This window comes from Scyliorhinus torazame, chromosome 7 (assembly GCF_047496885.1).
Source record: "Scyliorhinus torazame isolate Kashiwa2021f chromosome 7, sScyTor2.1, whole genome shotgun sequence".
Classification (NCBI taxonomy): Eukaryota; Metazoa; Chordata; class Chondrichthyes; order Carcharhiniformes; family Scyliorhinidae; genus Scyliorhinus; species Scyliorhinus torazame.
This window is the reverse complement of record NC_092713.1, coordinates 154183291-154199869: the sequence shown is the minus strand read 5'-3', so window position 1 is coordinate 154199869 and position 16579 is coordinate 154183291. Positions and strand designations below refer to the sequence as shown.

Genomic DNA, 16579 nt, shown 5'->3' with positions numbered 1-16579 from the left:
TCATTGTTATTTGTGTTGTTATAATATTGTGTAAAGGATGCACAATGTACTGTGTTGGTTGACCAAAAATTTTTAATAAAATATTTAATAAAAAAAAATATATTCTTGCATTCCTTTTTGTTATGTATTTACCTGGCTTGCCCTCCAATTCAGTTATATTATTCACCTCAGCTACTCCATGTGGTGGAAAATTTTATATCCTGAAGTTTATTCTTAATAAGTCATTTTCATGAAGGTGGTGGCAGATCAGGGGGGTAGATATGTGATTGTGACAGGGGTGCTGGAGGGGAGGTTAGTGGCGCTGTTAAGTGTATATGGTCCCAATTGGGACGATGTGGGATTCACAAAGAAGGTGTTTGGGGCCATCCCCGACTTGGGCACACACAAACTGGTAGTGGGGGGGGGACTGGAACTTGGTGCAGGAGCCAAGGTTGGACAGGTCACGGCCGCGCTCGCTGGTACCATCAGGGGAGGGGGGGGGGGGGTGAGGGGGCGAAAGCGTTGGCTGGGCTAATGGTGGAAATGGAAGGTTTCTGCACCCGAGGGAACGGGAATACTCGTTTTTCTCAGCAGTCCATAAGGTATACTCGCGGATTGACTTTTCCGTGGTGGGGAAGGCTTTGCTGGCTGGGGTTAAGGGACGGAATACTCGGCAATTGCAGTGTCAGATCATGCTCCACATTGGGTGGATATGGTACTGGAGAAGGGGGTAGCGCAGAGGCCGGGGTGGAAATTAGATGTGGGACTTTTGGGGGATCAAGTGTTCTGTGGCAAAACTGAAAAGGTAATTAAGGAATATGTAGGTTTCAACTGTACGGGTGAAGTGTCAAAGGCAGTTGTCTGGGAGGCTCTAAAGGCGGTGGTGAAGGGTGAGGTGATTTTGTTTAAGGCCAGGGTGGACAAAGAGGAGAGGTTGGAGTGGCAGATGGTAATAGATGAGATGTTGGAGGTAGATAGAAGTTTTGCAGAAGATGGGGACGCAGCAAAGCTGGAAAAGAGGAAGGAACTACAGGCGAGCTGTGACCGGCTATCTACCAGGAAGGCGGTGCGCCAACTTAGGCGAGCAAGGGGTGCAGTTTACGAACATGGAGATAAGGCGGGGTGTATGTTAGCAGGTCAGCTACGGAGGGAAGCAGCAGCAAGGGAAATTGTTCAGGTGTGGGATAGGGCAGGGAAGTTGGTGGTGGCTCCGGATATGATTAACAAGGCTTTTGAGGAATTTTATGAGATGTTGTGCACCTGGGGTGGACCGTGAGATGCAGGAATTTCTAGATGGGTTGGAGTACCCGAGGTTAGATGAGGGGAACAGGACTACATTAGAAGGAGCGGTAGTGGAGCAGGAGATAAATGATGCGATTGGGAGGATGCAGTCGGGGAAAGTGGCAGGGCCGGATGGGTTTCCGGTGGAATATTATAAAAAATTCAAGGATAAGCTGGCACCCCTGATGGTGGGGATGTTTGAAGAGGCGATAGGGAAGGGGGTGTTGCCACAAACTTTGGGGCAGGCATCGATTTCCCTGTTGCTAAAAAAAGATAAGGATCCAACGGAGTGTGGATCGTATAGGCCCATATCGCTTCTGAATGTGGATGCAAATGTATTGGCAAAGGTACTGGCGGGTAGGCTGGAGGAGTGCCTCCCGAAGGTGATAGGTGAAGATCAGACGGGGTTCGTGAGAGGGAGGCAGCTCTTTTCAAATGTTAGAAGGGTATTGAACGTCGTTATGGCACCGGCAGCGGGGAAGGAATCAGAGGTGGTTGTGCCGCTGGACGCTGAGAAGGCGTTTGACCGGGTAGAATTGATGGCAGTTCTGGAGCGGTTTGGGATTGGACCAAGATTTGTAAACTGGGTAAAGCTACTACATAAGGAGCAGAGGGAGAGTGTCCGCACAAATAACATCAGCTGAAGATACTTTTCGCTCCACCGTGGGACGAGGCAGGGATGTCCTATGTCCCCCCTGCTGTTTGCACTCGCGATTGAGCCGTTGGCCATCGCATTAAGACGTTCGGGGGTATGAAAAGGAATAGTGCAGGGGGGTGAGAGAGCACAGGGTGATGATTTGCTGTTATATGTGTCGGAATTGAGTGTGTCGATAGGGGGAATATTGGAGCTGCTTCAAGTGTTTGGGTCTTTCTTGGGGTACAAACTAAATTTAGACAAGAGTGAGTATTTTGTGGTGTCTCGGCCGGGGGTGGGGGGGCTGCCATTCCGTAGGGCAGGGACTCACTTTAGGTATCTCGGGGTGCAAATTGCCCGGGTGTGGGGGGGCTCCGCAGGTACAACATTTCTAGTTTGGTGGGGAAAGTGAAAGCTGATCTGGCAAGGTAGAATGGTCTCCCTCTGCCACTGGTGGGTCAGGTACAGGCGGTTAAAATGAACGTGCTGCCGCGATTTCTGTTTATTTTTCAATGCCTGCTGATTTTCCTGCCAAAGGCTTTTTTCAGAGAGATTGAGGGAAGGATTACTTTGTTCATATGGGGAGGGAAGGATTACTTCGTTCATATGGGGAGGGAAGGTGGCCAGAGTTAGAAAGGTGCTGCTGCAGAGGGGAAGGCAGGCAGGGGGTTTGGGTCTTCCAAACCTGAAGTATTACTACTGGGCGGCGAATGTGGAGAAGGTGCAGAGTGGGTCAGAAGGGTTGATACCCAGTGGGTCAGAATGGAGGAGAGTTTGTGCAGGGGGTCGGGATTGAAAGCACTAGCAACAGCGCCGCACCCGATAGCCCCGGGGAAGTACTCAGGGAGTCCGGTAATAATAGCTTCATTGAGAATTTGGAAGTGGTTTCGCCAACACTTCGGGTTGGGGGCAGGGTCAAGGGAAGTGCCGATTCGGGGCAACCACAGATTTGAGCCAGGGAGGTGGGATGGAAATTTTCGGAAATGGGAGGAGAATGGGGATTAAGACACTAAAAGATTTGTTTCTTAGGGGTCGGTTTGCAGGGCTGAAGGAGCTGGAAGCAAAGTATGAGATGGAGCAGGGGGGAATGTTTAGATACATGCAGGTTCGAGATTTTGCCAAAAAGGAGATACAGAGCTTCCCAGTGGAGTCAGCCTCCACATGCTGGAGGAGGTGCTGACGACAGAGGGACTGGAGAAGGGGGTAGTGTCAGCGGTGTACGGAGCCATTTTGGAAGAGGGGAAGGCACCACTGGAAGGGATCAAAGCAAAGTGGGAGGAAGAGTTGGGAGAGGATATGGAGGAGGGGTTCTGGTGTGAGGTGCTCCAGAGAGTGAATGCCTCCACCTCGTGCGCGAGGTTGGGGCTGGTACAGCTGAAGGTGGTATACAGAGCACACCTCACGAGGGCGAGGATGAGCCGATTCTTTGAAGCCGTAGAAGATGTGTGTGAACGTTGCACGGGGTGGGGGGCTAATCACGGTCATATGTTTTGGTCCTGTCCAAAGCTAGGGGATTACTGGAAGGAGGATTTTAGGGTAATTTCTAAAGTGGTGCACGTGAAACTGGACCCGAGCCCCCGGGTGGCCATATTAGTGGTGTTGGATCAGCCAGGGTTGGAAACGGGGGCGTAGGCAGATGTTGTAGCCTTCGCCTCGTTGATCGCCCGAAGGTGGATCCTGATGGGATGGAGAGCAACCTCTCCACCCTGTGCCCTGGCGTGGCAGGGGGACTTGTTGGAATTCTTGACTCTTGAGAAGGTTAAGTTTGAACTGAGGGGAAGGATGAAGGGGTTCTACAATTCATGGGCATTATTCATCATGCGCTTTCAAGAACTGGATAACATTGAACATTAGTTGGGGGGTGGGTGGGAGGGTTGGGGGGAGAGTGGCGGTGTGTGTTGATGGTGACTATGGGTGATTCCTGATTCCTTTTTGTCATTTGTTTATATGAACATGCGGGCTAATGTTTGGGGTTTGGTGGGAGGATGGGATCGTTGTTATTGATATGGGGATTGTCAGATTTGTTACTGATTATTGTTCGTTGTTGGTGGGTATAAATTTGGGAGAAAATGTGAAAAAGGAGGCAAATAAAAAATATTTTAAAAAAAAGTAATTTTCATTAATTTGTCATTAATGCAAGGCTAATGCATATGTAGTTATCGACCTTTGTTTTGTCGTATTTTTCAGTAGATACCATCAGCTCATTACTTTGTCCAATGAAACTCCTCCAAAATGATCATCAACATTTCTAATGATTTAATTTTGAAACTCCCTTACCATTCTTAGGCCCATACAGAGTCATAGGCCTGAACTTTCATCCTTGAAATGGGAAGCGGGAGTCATGAAAATACCCAACCCATCACACCTGCCTCCAGAAAACGTGCCCGCAAAAATTGGATCTTCATAGTTGGGGTGCAGGTGGGTTGGGCAGGCTGGAGTCGGGTCAACCAACCCGCGAAAGGTGGCTTGTTTAAAAGGACTGCCTTGGTGCAGTGGGACATGGTCGCAGTTAACATAAAAACACAACGGCTGTCTAGCCCTCACCCTCCAAACTATCCCTATGCCCCATCATTGCCCAGCTCCGCCCTTCCATCCACCCCCATGGCCTCTCGTTCCCTGCTTGACGTTATGCCCTTGCACCCACGCAATGGTCTCTCATGCCAAGTTATGGCACTTCTTTGCCCATCTACCCACTATACACTGTCTATAACTAATGAACCCGAGAGTGATGTATAAAACAAGCTACAGAAACAGGAAGGGGACTCGAACAAAATGGATTTCTCTTTTATAGAGCCGACACAGGCACGGCCTCACTCTAAGAGACTGCGATATTACCAAACCATTTTACTGCTATGTGGCAGATGAGTTGCCCTTTAGGAACTTCACTGAGACAGCTCAAACTCACTTCGCGTAAACGTCAGGCAAATTGCACCCTTGTCCATCTATTCAACCCCAGTGTTAAAGGCCCATGCACTTGTTTATTCAGCTTCTAAAATATTATCATAATAAATGGAAACATTATGACCATGAGAATGATAAAAGTATACAGGTAAATTCACCAATTCTATGCTTCAAGCATGTAACTAGAGCACAGGTCAAAGCATCATTTGTGGGCAGCATGGTAGCACAGTGGTTAGCACAGTTGCTTCACCGCTCCAGGATCCCAGGTTCGATTCCTGACTTGGGTCACTGGATGTGCGGAGTCTGCATGTTCTCCCAGTGTCTGCGTAAGAATGGTCCCCTTAGACTCCAACAAGGTGACTGTGGGCAAGACCAGTGCGTGCATTTTACTACCCTAATCTGCCAAGAGATAGTGCATCAAGTTGACAACCAAGGTGGATGATCTGCTAACTACTCCAAACCATGCTCGTCTAATTCTGCACCAAAACATGAGAAAATAAATGGAAATTTGCATGACCATGCAAACACATGCAATTTGAATTAAACAGTGATCAAACCAATTAGGGAGCTTAAGATTGTTGACTTTGAAATTGCTTGAAAGGCAATGTGAGCAAGTGTTTTCATTTGGTACAATGATTCACAAAGTATTTTCAAACTTATTGTGAAGACTTCTTTATTACATCTTCTCAAGAAATATACTGAGATACTGGGTGAGAGTCTTTGGCCTCCTCGTGACGCGTTTCTCATCAGCAAGAGGCGTCCTGCCATTGGCTGGCGGCGGGAACTTCTGGTCCTGCCACTGAATTTTCCATTGAATCCACCCAGCTGCCGGGAAACCCGCAAGGGTTTTTGGGGAGGGCGCGGGTGGAGGGAGTGAGTTGTCAGCAAGACTAGAAGATCCTGTCGACGTGAAGAGCCAAAAGATCTCGCCCACAGTTTCACAAGTTCCAGCCTTCTAATAAGCCTTTCTGTTTTCCATTGTGGAGCCTGGAAAGTAAGTCTCACAAAGCCTCACAGAAGCATCATTATTTCTCCCTTTTGATTTTGATCCAGAAATGTTTTGAACCTCAAAAGGGTTCAGTGCTTAACTCAGGCATGAATTCCAAGTCTATGAAGGCGCAAAGTCATTTCAGGCTTGAAATTAATTAGTATAGCACCATCAACAGAAGTAAACTTAACAGTATTGGCATCGAATCACTTCTTTTGTATTCAAATTTCTCTGATTCTATCTGAACCAATCTTATAAAAACATTGTGTACTAATATTAATATTTCTCACATTAAGCACTGCAGCCATGGCTCAATTAGTATTTTTCGGAGGTGAGTCTTTACTCAAAAACTGACGTTCCAAGTTTTTATTTGGTTAAAAAATATCATGTCAGACTTATCAACTGTAAGTATAATATTTCACTTATGATTCAAAAATCTTTCAAAACTCCTCACGACTGACACAACTTAAACACGGTCTACAGACTCGTTCTGTTTTAAGTGAGTGTGAGAGCTTTTCAATAAGATGGCTATGAAACAGAAGAGAGAGACAGAAAGACATAGCCTGAAGCAAAGGCAAATGGTGAAAGAAAAACAAATAAACAATAGGTTATTCATTTTATTGACAAATTTGTTTTTATCTCGTCTCTTTTAGCGTCGCTACCCTAACCCACTCCTGGTTCCACAATGTTGTTTAATTGCCAGTCTGCAAGGTGCCTGGGCAACTGATCCAGCAATGTTTTTTCATTGCAGGGATGTGCCTCTGGCACCTTCCAAAGAGACAGAATTATGATTCAAAGCTCAAAGCAAAGAGGAGATTTCAATTGTGAGCAAGCAAGCTGCAGTAGCAAAGGCTGTTCAGGTGACAAATTTTCCACCAACCAGAGCTCTACGGATTGATATTATTTTCAATTGTAGATATACAACACTGCAAAATTAAGTGCTAACTGTGTAGTGTTGTGTTTTTAGTCAGTCAAAGAATTCCCCAACCTTAGCCGTCTCTGTCTGGCATTCAGAACTGAAAGAGAAGGCAAGTCTGGCAGGGTACTATGAAGCCACAATATGATGTCAGCTGTGGGTTCCCAATAGTTAAGTAGGTCTGTAATGTGTGAGGATAATGATAAATTTCCAAGAAAGACTGAACCCTTACCATGGTTTCACGATTATCAGAAATGATTCAGTTCATACAATTTCTCTGTTTTAACACTAATTGAGTATCTCATCCTCAAAATATCACAATAGCAAACAGTGCACTTGATTATTCAGTGCACAGATTTGCTGGAGTATGTTTCATAGATTTAAAGATTTCAAAGACATGTAAATAATGAATGCTGTAAACATTTACCATAATGCTGCCATTTTCATTGTTGACTTAACTTAAGTCCTTAACTTTGGGGCAAAACATTAAAATAACCAAACACTAAATTCCTTGCTTTGTAATCCACTGTTCTAAGCCAATTAAATACTGTACTGTTTATTCAAGAAGGAACTAAGGAGTCCAAGTACTTTGATATCAATTCTCATAAAAAATAATAAACTCATAGCTGCTTTGTAAACCTATTTTCTCAAGGATAATATGCCACTATGACTGTTTCAGTATTGTCTCAAAAATCTTGTAAACCTAATGGCAATTTGAATATTTGGTGTGCCATAAAAAAACGTTTCTAACAGAATATTGCAATGAGCAATTTAATGAGCATTAGGAAGAAATACATCTGTTGTAAACAGAATATATAATTGTGATTATAATCTGATCAGATTCTGTCTGATTTCAGAGAGGGTTTGGCAATATTGATGGGGAACACTGGCTTGGACTGGAGAATATTTACAGGCTGACAGTACAGGGAAACTACAAACTTTATATTAAATTGGAAGACTGGAGTGATAAGAAAGTCTATGCTGAGTTCGCTACCTTCAGAACAGAGGATGAGGATGATAACTACAGGCTACGAGTTGGCAGCTATCAAGGGAATGCAGGGGACTCTTTAATATGGCACAATGGCAAGCAGTTTACGACACTTGACAGAGACAGAGATTCTTACTCAGGTACCATTTTGAAGTAGTACTGAACAATTGTGTATAGAATGCATATTTAAAAATGTAAAGAGGAAGTATAAGTATCATAGTAGAGTTACTGTGGCGTTATGCAAAAGAGTTAAATTAATGATGGAAGAAATGTATTTTTTCCATCACGCACAAGTCCTTCCTTACATTACATAGACCTTTCTTCTCGAAACACGTTCTACAGAATACGAGGTACTGTGGGACCTGACCCCATTTATACTGGATGACTGATTTCTGGGTTATGGGGATCGGGTGGAGGTGTGGGCTTGGGTAGGGTGCTCTTTCAAAGAGCTGGTGCAGACTCGGTGGGCCGAATGGCCTCCTTCTGCACTGTAAATTCTATGATTCTAAGCTCTGGCAGCAACAGAGGGTGTGGGCAGATTGCTAATATTGGCAGGGCTGCCCCCCTATGGGCACTTTGGTAAACTGCCTGGAAGGTGGTTATCTGCTCCTTTAGCAGTTTCACAGTCTTGTTTATACTCTGGTGTTGCTGCCTGAGTCAAGGCTACTACAGTAAAGGTGCGGTTATATGAAATGAGCACAAGAGACATCTGCACTATAAAAACTTCAAAACTATTCGGTCAAAAAATTTGCACCATTAAAAAAAACTGCAAGCCAAGGCCTAATTGCAATCTGATAGTTAAAAATTGTCAATCCAAACTTTTTAATGGTTAGACTTAGGACGGAAGTGCACATCCGATTTCCCTACATATTGTAAGAATAATGGTATTGGCCTTAAATGATTTTGACATAACTTTGGTGAAATTAAAAATATTTACAAAAATATACACACTCATCAAATTTGGATTCACGTGGGTATTATATATTAATGAAGCACACAGTTGGCCTTTCAGTATAGGTTGCTAAAAGGGTTAACAGATGAACCACTGGTGCCTATGACAACATGCACACATTTGAAAGCCAAATGTGCAATTTAGGGCTCGGGGTATATGGAAAAACAGCATGTTCCATCAGGAGAATTTATGGCTTCAGCATGTTTTCTGGGGAAATCAGTCTGGAAAAGAAATCAAAAGCATTTTGAAAGCATCCCTGTTATAAGCATCCCACAATTAAAAAAATTATTTCTGTGCGTTTGGAAGGGATCATGAAAACAGATTAATGAAGTATGGTTAGGTACATAAGATGGTTTATACACATTTCTTATTGTGCAATAGAACAATATTCATACCAGCACAACATCTGGAAATTAGTCCAGATGATCAAGCTGTGCTTTTTATTGAGAGTGACGGGCTGGAGTTTGTGGATAGCCAAAGTAATAGGAAAAGCAAATTATACAAAAAATTAATCACTTAAAAGCAACATCATGAATTTTAATTAAAGAATAAAAGCTGACATTTTGCTGTTGTATGCTGCACAGCCCCAAACTACTGCATTCAAGGCCATAGCCTGGGGTTCGGAACATTATCAAAAAGACTGTGGTGCTTTTGCACAATTTCACCCAGTTCAATTCAAGAGTGGCAAAGGTTGAATTCTCAGAAGAATTCATTTTTAGGTCTTCATTTATTGAAATTTATTTATCTCTAATCTTTCATAAGATTATAAGAAATTTCAGCTTTCATAATTTAAGCTCCCTCTTGTTGCTAAGTCCCATCTACCAATGTCTTTTGAGAGTGTCTGCACTTGCCTTGATAGCAAGTTAAGCCTTTGTCATGTATGCAAGCTAATAGAACAATCTTTCTGTGAATTGCTTTAGCTACCAACTCATGCCTCAGAAAGATTTTTACCTCCTATTTCAAATGTGTGCTCAGCTATTCTTTTAACTTTTATACATGCAGCTCTTTCCTTTTTAGCAATTCTTCTAACTGCGAGAACCATCACTCTACTACACCTTGCAGTTCTAGTCCAATCAGCTTGACTCGATTTCATTCAGCACAACTTTCCTTTGCCAACTCTATTTAATGATTAGATTAAAATACAAAATAACTTCCTAGAATGTTGGATTTCAGTAACTATCAAAGAACAAAGAAAAGTACAGCACAGGAACAGGCCTTTCGGCCCTCCAAGCCTGCGCCGACCATGCTGCCCGTCTAAACTAAAATTTTCTACACTTCCTGGGTCCGTATTGCTCTATTCCCATCCTATTCATGTATTTGTCAAGATGCCCCTTAAATCTCACTATCGTCCCTGCTTCCACCACCTCCTCCGGCAGCGAGTTCCAGGCACCCACTACCCTCTGTGTAAAAAAACCTGCCTCGTACATCTCCTCTAAATCTTGCCCCTTGCACCTTAAACCTATGCCCCCTAGTAATTGACCCCTCTACCCTGTGAAAAAGTCTCTGACTATCCACTCTGACTATGCCCCTCATAATTTTGTAGACCTCTATCAGGTCACCCCTCAACCTCCGTCGTTACAGTGAGAACAAACCGAGTTTATTCAACCGCTCCTCATAGCTAATGCCCTCCATACCAGGCAACATCCTGGTAAATCTCTTCTGCACCCTCTCTAAAGCCTGCACATCCTTCTGGTAGTGTGGCGACCAGAATTGAACACTATACTCCAAGTGTGGCCTAACTAAGGTCCTATACAGCTGCAACATGACTTGCCAATTTTTAAACTCAATGCCCGGCTGATGAAGGCAAGCATGCCGTATGCATTCTTGACTACCTTTTCCACCAGCGTTGACACATTTAGTGACCTGTGGACCTGTATTCCCAGATCCCTCTGCCTGTCAACACTCTTAACGGTTCTACCATTTACTGTATATTTCCCACCTGTATTAGGCCTTCCAAAATGCATCTATCTGCCATCTATCTGCACAAGTTTCCATCTGATCTATATCCTGTTGTATCCGCTGACAGTCCTCATCATTATTCTCAATTCCACCAACCTTTGTGTCGTCCACAAACATACTAATCAGACCAGTTGCATTTTCCTTCAAATCATTTATATCTACTACAAACAACAAAGGTTCCAGCATTGATCCCTTCGGAACACCACTAGTCACAGCCTCTATTCAGAAAAGCACCCTTCCATTGCTCCTCTCTGCCTTCTATGACCTAGCCAGTTCTGTATCCATCTTGCCAGATCACCCCTGATCCCGTGTGACTTCACCTTTTGTATCAGTCTATCATGAGGGACCTTGTCAAAGGCCTTACTGAAGTCCATATAGACAACATCCACTGCCCTACCTGCATCAATCACCTTTGTGACCTCTTCGAAAAACTCTATCAAGTTAGTGGGACACGACCGCCCCTTCACAAAACCATGCTGCCTGTCGTTAATACGTCCATTTTCTTCCAAATGGGAGTCGATCCTGTCTCGAAGAATTCTCTCCAGTAATTTCCCTACCACTGACGTAAGGCTCACTGGCCTGTAGTTCCCTAGATTATCCTTGCTACCCTTCTTAAACAAAGGAACAACATTGGCTATTCTCCAGTCCTCCGGGACATCACCTGAAGACAGTGAGGATCCATATGTATCGCATGTATTCATAATATTTGGCTATCATAGATGCAAATAAACCATATAACAAGTAAATTTTTGGAATATGAAGTTTGGAAGTTCTCAAAAGCCTGTAATCTTGGTAACAAACAAATAGTCATTGTGCAATTTCCTTGGTAAATCTTCCATGACATTCTACATGGAGAACAAGATCAATTATATGATATAGATGTAGCAGGGTTAGAAGACAAGACAATTGAACCAGGCACCACAGACTTGTTTGCATTTTGAAGTCACATGCTCAGTTCTTAGTTTTATATAAAACTTTAGATTTTAAATTATTTATAGTTAAATGCATCTTTCAAAAGATACTTTAAACCACAGCACGTCCTCCCTCTCAAATGGGACTTTATGCAACTATTCAAAGAAGGGTTCTCTCTGGTGTTGTGCTCAATTGTTTACCGAACAACACAACAGATTATTTGCTTATTGTCACATTGACATTGGCAGGACTTGCAGGAACACATATATATATTAACTCTCTGTTCCTTCCTTAGGGAACTGTGCTCATTTCCACAAAGGTGGCTGGTGGTACAATGCTTGTGCACACTCTAATTTGAATGGAGTGTGGTACCGTGGAGGTCATTATCGCAGCAAGTACCAAGATGGAGTTTACTGGGCTGAATTTCGAGGGGGCTCCTACTCTCTGAAAAGTGCAGTAATGATGGTCAAGCCTGAATAGCACAGTCAAGAAGATGCCACATATCCCCAATGGATGCAACTATGAAAACATAGTATCAAAATATAAGGTTCTTTCAAATGCAGGCCATGTACTTTGTTAAAGAAGCATTTTATTTAACATTGTTGAAAATTAACTTGACATTGCACCTACATATATGGTTTCATTACCTTTTAAAGAGCGACAGGAAAAATCAAGGGTCCATACGGCATTATTCTGTGCATCTGTATACAATGGCCAGTGGCACTGTGTTGAACAACTAGCACCCCAAAGGATTTGGATTTGTTTATTGTCGCGTGTACCAAGGTACAGTGAGAAGTATTTTTCTGCGAGCAGCTCAAACAGATCATTTAGTACATGAAAAGATAAGAGATGTAAAAAGAGGATCTGTTTGGGAGAGCTCGCAGAGTCGCAATGCTCCAGCGCCATCTTGGATTGTCAAACAGTGGCCTTCTTATACAGGAACACATCAGATGTCTGCCACAATTTTAACCAGATTACATTGTAACCCAACAAAAAAAGTTATGACGCTTGGTTGGATGTATATTAATCTTGTATTTTGTTATAACAGACAATTGTTTGTTTAATAATCTGCTGTCAGACATATTAGCTTTATTTTTAAGAACATTTGGGGCATCCACAATACTTTATTTTAATGCTGAAAATATTGAGGATAGGTTGAAATAAATATTTTGAATTAAGTCTTTCATGCATCAAAGTTTAATTTTAATAGTAAAGGAATGTGGAAGTTCCCAGATTCGATGGAAAGGTTCAACATCTCAGGATCAAAACAGTCTTCCTATTCTCATTAAGACTAAAATTTTAAAGCTAAGCAAGTTTAAATGTACAATCCTCACCAGAAGACATATTCCCAATGTTCTAACATGAAAAAATGAAGCAGTTTTACAATGAAAAATGCATTTCCTCTTAAAGAACAATTACTCTGTGAGAAGTCAACTTCTCATAGCAGCAGAATTCTTGATTTAAAATATAGCTGCAGAACACAAACGCTATCTGTCCCAGCAAAAGCTGTCTCTGCCGTGAAGGCACTATCTATCTGGCTCAGAAAAGTCTGGTCGAAAAATATTGGTGCAACACACGCCAAGCTTAAATTTGGAACAAACCCAGCCCTGCCGGGTCGGAGAATCGGCGGGGACGTGGGAAATTCCTGCAACGCACTCCGACGCCGGGTCGCCGATTCTCCAGTAACCAGAAAACCGGACGCAATCGCGCCCACGCGGTCGCCACGGCGCCAGTCGGGGGCCGCTGAAATAGGCCCCGCGGTGATTCTCAGCGGGCGACCGGCCGAATTCCTGCCAGCGTGGTTTATATCTGGGAGCTCGAATCCGCGGCCGCGGTGGCGGTCCTGGTGGGGGGAATCTGATTCCAGGGGGGCCCTCAGCGGTGGCCAGGCGCATGATCGGAGGCCACCGATCGGCAGGCTATCGCGATCTGGGGAGGACCTACCTTACTCCGCATGGGCCCGCTGTGTGGCTCTGCCATGTCGGCCCGCGCCGAGGTGGGCCACCGTGCGCATGCGCGGACCCGCTTGCGGCTGCCATGCGCATGAGCAGCCGCACGGTCTGGACAGCAGGCCTGCCGGCAGCCAGGGCTGGGGACGCACGCCGGGGTGTCCTGCTGGCCCCCTGGAAAACGGAAAATCACCCCAGACGTTCGAGGAAAAAGTCCGGAGTGATTCTCACCCGTTTCCCGGCGGGTGTGGGGACTTAGCCCCCAAAAGGGAGAATCCCTGCCATGACCTTGGAATATATTACTGTCTATTTTTTAAGTCATAAAATAAAAATCAATCTTCGAAGGTTATTTTCTTAAAGTAAAATTCATTCCTAAATCTGTTTTCTTTCAAAAGGTGATCACATTATGCTTATACAAACATAAAAGGTTCACTGAAACGCAGCTAAGATGATTGGAGCAGTGGGTTTCTTTATTTATTCAATAACAGAGCAAGATGACCATTTGGCCCATCAAAGCTCTTCTCTTCCACTATCCTTAGCATCCATCATTTTGAACAACCTGAATGCATTTTGTTTCTATTAATCTGGCAAATGAATACAAAATTATAGCATTGAGAGAAGTTCCCATTGTCGGCACTAAATTTTCTTTCCATTGATTAAATTAAAGCTAGGACCAACGGACATAATATTAAAAGTAATATCCCAGTCCCATCTGAGATATGGGGCTGGATTCTCCATTTCAGCGGCTAAGTGACGGCTGAAGCAGAGAGTTCACGGGCGTTTTACGATGCCAAAATTGGCGCCAAACCCTCACAGATTCCGGGACAAGTGAGGGGCTAGCTGCGACGCCAGGTGAAACTCCCAGCTCCCGCGCCGAAAATGGCCGGGTCCGTGGCCGCACATGCACACAGTTACTACCTGCAGCGGTCATGCCATACAGCAGAGCGTCAGCTTTGCGCGGACCCGACCCACCATCCGTGACCCCACAGGCCACCATCTTGGCCACCCCCACCAGTTGCCCCAGCCCTTGTGGAAGGCCCCCTCGCCCACCCACCTCCCGGCTGAGTGTGATGGCGATGGACACAGTCCACAGCCGCCACACCGGGTTCCCGACCGTGCATCGGTAACTCAGCCCATCGGGGGCGGAGCATCATGGGAGAGGCTTCTGGCGACGTGCCAACTCCGTTTCAGCGGCGTACGGTGCACAACGCGATTACGGCACTTCCATGGGGGCAGAGCATGGCTGACTGGGGTCAAACCTGCACCGGACTCGATTCGGGCATCGGAATGGATTCGGCGTCAGGCAACGTAGAATCCTGCCTATGACATATATCACACCCTGGCAAGGTTCCTCCCTCACACTTTATAGCTTATTTCCGAATCTTCTCTTCCAGTTCATTCCCTCTAAACCTGTAACCAGTCTTTTGGTGTTTTTTGGTACCCTCTCCAATGCTTGTACATCTTTCTTAAAGCAAGATGGCTAGAATTGAAGATGGTAATTCTACTTTGATTTGGTTCATGAATTGCAAAGTTCCAGCATAATGTATGGGAGAGTGAAAACGTGTATACTATTGACTAAATGGTATCTTTCTATTCATTTTTTAGTTGCTTTGACTCATCACCTAAGCATTGGAAGAGGTGAATCCAACATCAATTTAAGGTCCTTTTCTTTGTTTTCCTATATCAAACATAGCAGTCACTGTGTTATTGTGATACACATAGATTCGATCAATGCACAATATTTCAGTTATTAGTGCAAAATCTAGTTTGCCAGTTGTTCGTTGAATTAGATAACAAAAGCAAAATCTTATGCAAATCTTTATCTGCACCCATTTCTTTCCTGTTAGCTCTATCTTCTAGCCATCAGAAACAGACATGCTGACATTTGGACCGGAATTTTCCATTCTGGAGTCTAAATAATCCCGCCAGCAGAGAATCAGGACTGATCTCTGCTGGAGCTGGGAGTGGGGCCCAGGTGCGAGTCTCACTCCTTAACGATGTGAATAAATGCATGGTGGAGAGCTCGCCGGATTCTGTTGGAATCCTGGTATCGGGACGCCATTTTGAGCTGGTGGCCCAATCCGGTAATCCTGCGGCAGGCCCCCCCCCCCCCCCACCCGCTGACAGGAAGGGGAATCCTACCTCTAACCATGGAAATAGTGGATTACTCCCCGCACAGGTGACCCAACCCGCATCAGATGCCCCCCATCAGTCATCCCTGCCTGAAAGCTGAAGAGCAGTCCAGGCAGTACAGTAAAAAATCACTGCATTTTCACTTATCATTTCCCAACTTCTGCTGTTTCAGACAAAGGTCTCTAAAGCAGCAGCTGTTCTGACTATCAGAAGTTTCCTCTAAAGACGAGAACATTTGAAAGGGCTTCAATTCCCCTGACAGCCTTTGAAATGCAAAACTCCCGTTCATTGAGAAAACCTTTCACTAGTCTATGAAGTTTTATGGGTCACTTTTATGGGTCAAGCACAGCTGTTCTGTGGATTGCTTATTGATCTTTCCCTTCATGCTTGAATGCATCTCCATTACTCTGCTTTGATGCTAACCACAATGTTTATAAAACACTCTTGCTATGATTGACAGCTCCTCACCACAATAAAAGGAGCTAAGTGTTTTCTGCTGTGAAAACGAGGAAGAAAAGTGCTTTTGATGTGGTGAGGCGCTGTCAATCATAACAAGAGTGTTTATAAACATTTGCGGGATACTGTCAGCAGTCAGAACAGCCAGGAGCTTGTAAGTTGCAGCTAGGGTCTGGATTTAAATAAACTTATGCAGCATTCCCCTTCTTGTTCTCAGTCAGGGCACCAAACCTGAGGGAGACACCCAGATTCCGTGCACCAAGTCGTTCCCCGCTACTTTTGGAGGTCCAGGCATACACCCCCCAACAAGCCACTAAAAGTTTCAAAACCTCCTTTATCCCCCTCAATGGCCATGGCACCTGGGCCCCCCTTGTAAATACTTGCACCAAATCACGCCCGCTGAGAGGGTGGAGCAAAATGGTGGGGGTGATATTTGGGCTTTCAGCCGTTATTCAGAATTACATACGGGCAAATTGCGGATTTGCATGGGACCACCAGCGGTGGCATTGCAAAGCATTGCACCTGGTCTGA

At 44.5% G+C, this 16579-nt stretch overlaps 2 protein-coding genes across 4 annotated transcripts in view; one reads left to right on the top strand and one right to left on the bottom strand.

Moving 5' to 3' along the window:
• angptl1a (angiopoietin-like 1a) overlaps positions 1-12688 on the top strand; it is a 110564-nt gene extending 97876 nt beyond the window's left edge. The window contains exons 4-5 of the mRNA XM_072511680.1: positions 7557-7827; positions 11806-12688. Of these exons, the coding sequence (XP_072367781.1) occupies positions 7557-7827; positions 11806-11990 (456 nt within the window). The 3' untranslated portion in view covers positions 11991-12688. The remainder of the gene's footprint in view (positions 1-7556; positions 7828-11805) is intronic.
• ralgps2 (Ral GEF with PH domain and SH3 binding motif 2) overlaps positions 1-16579 on the bottom strand; it is a 677925-nt gene that overhangs the window by 328311 nt on the left and 333035 nt on the right. The window lies entirely within an intron of this gene.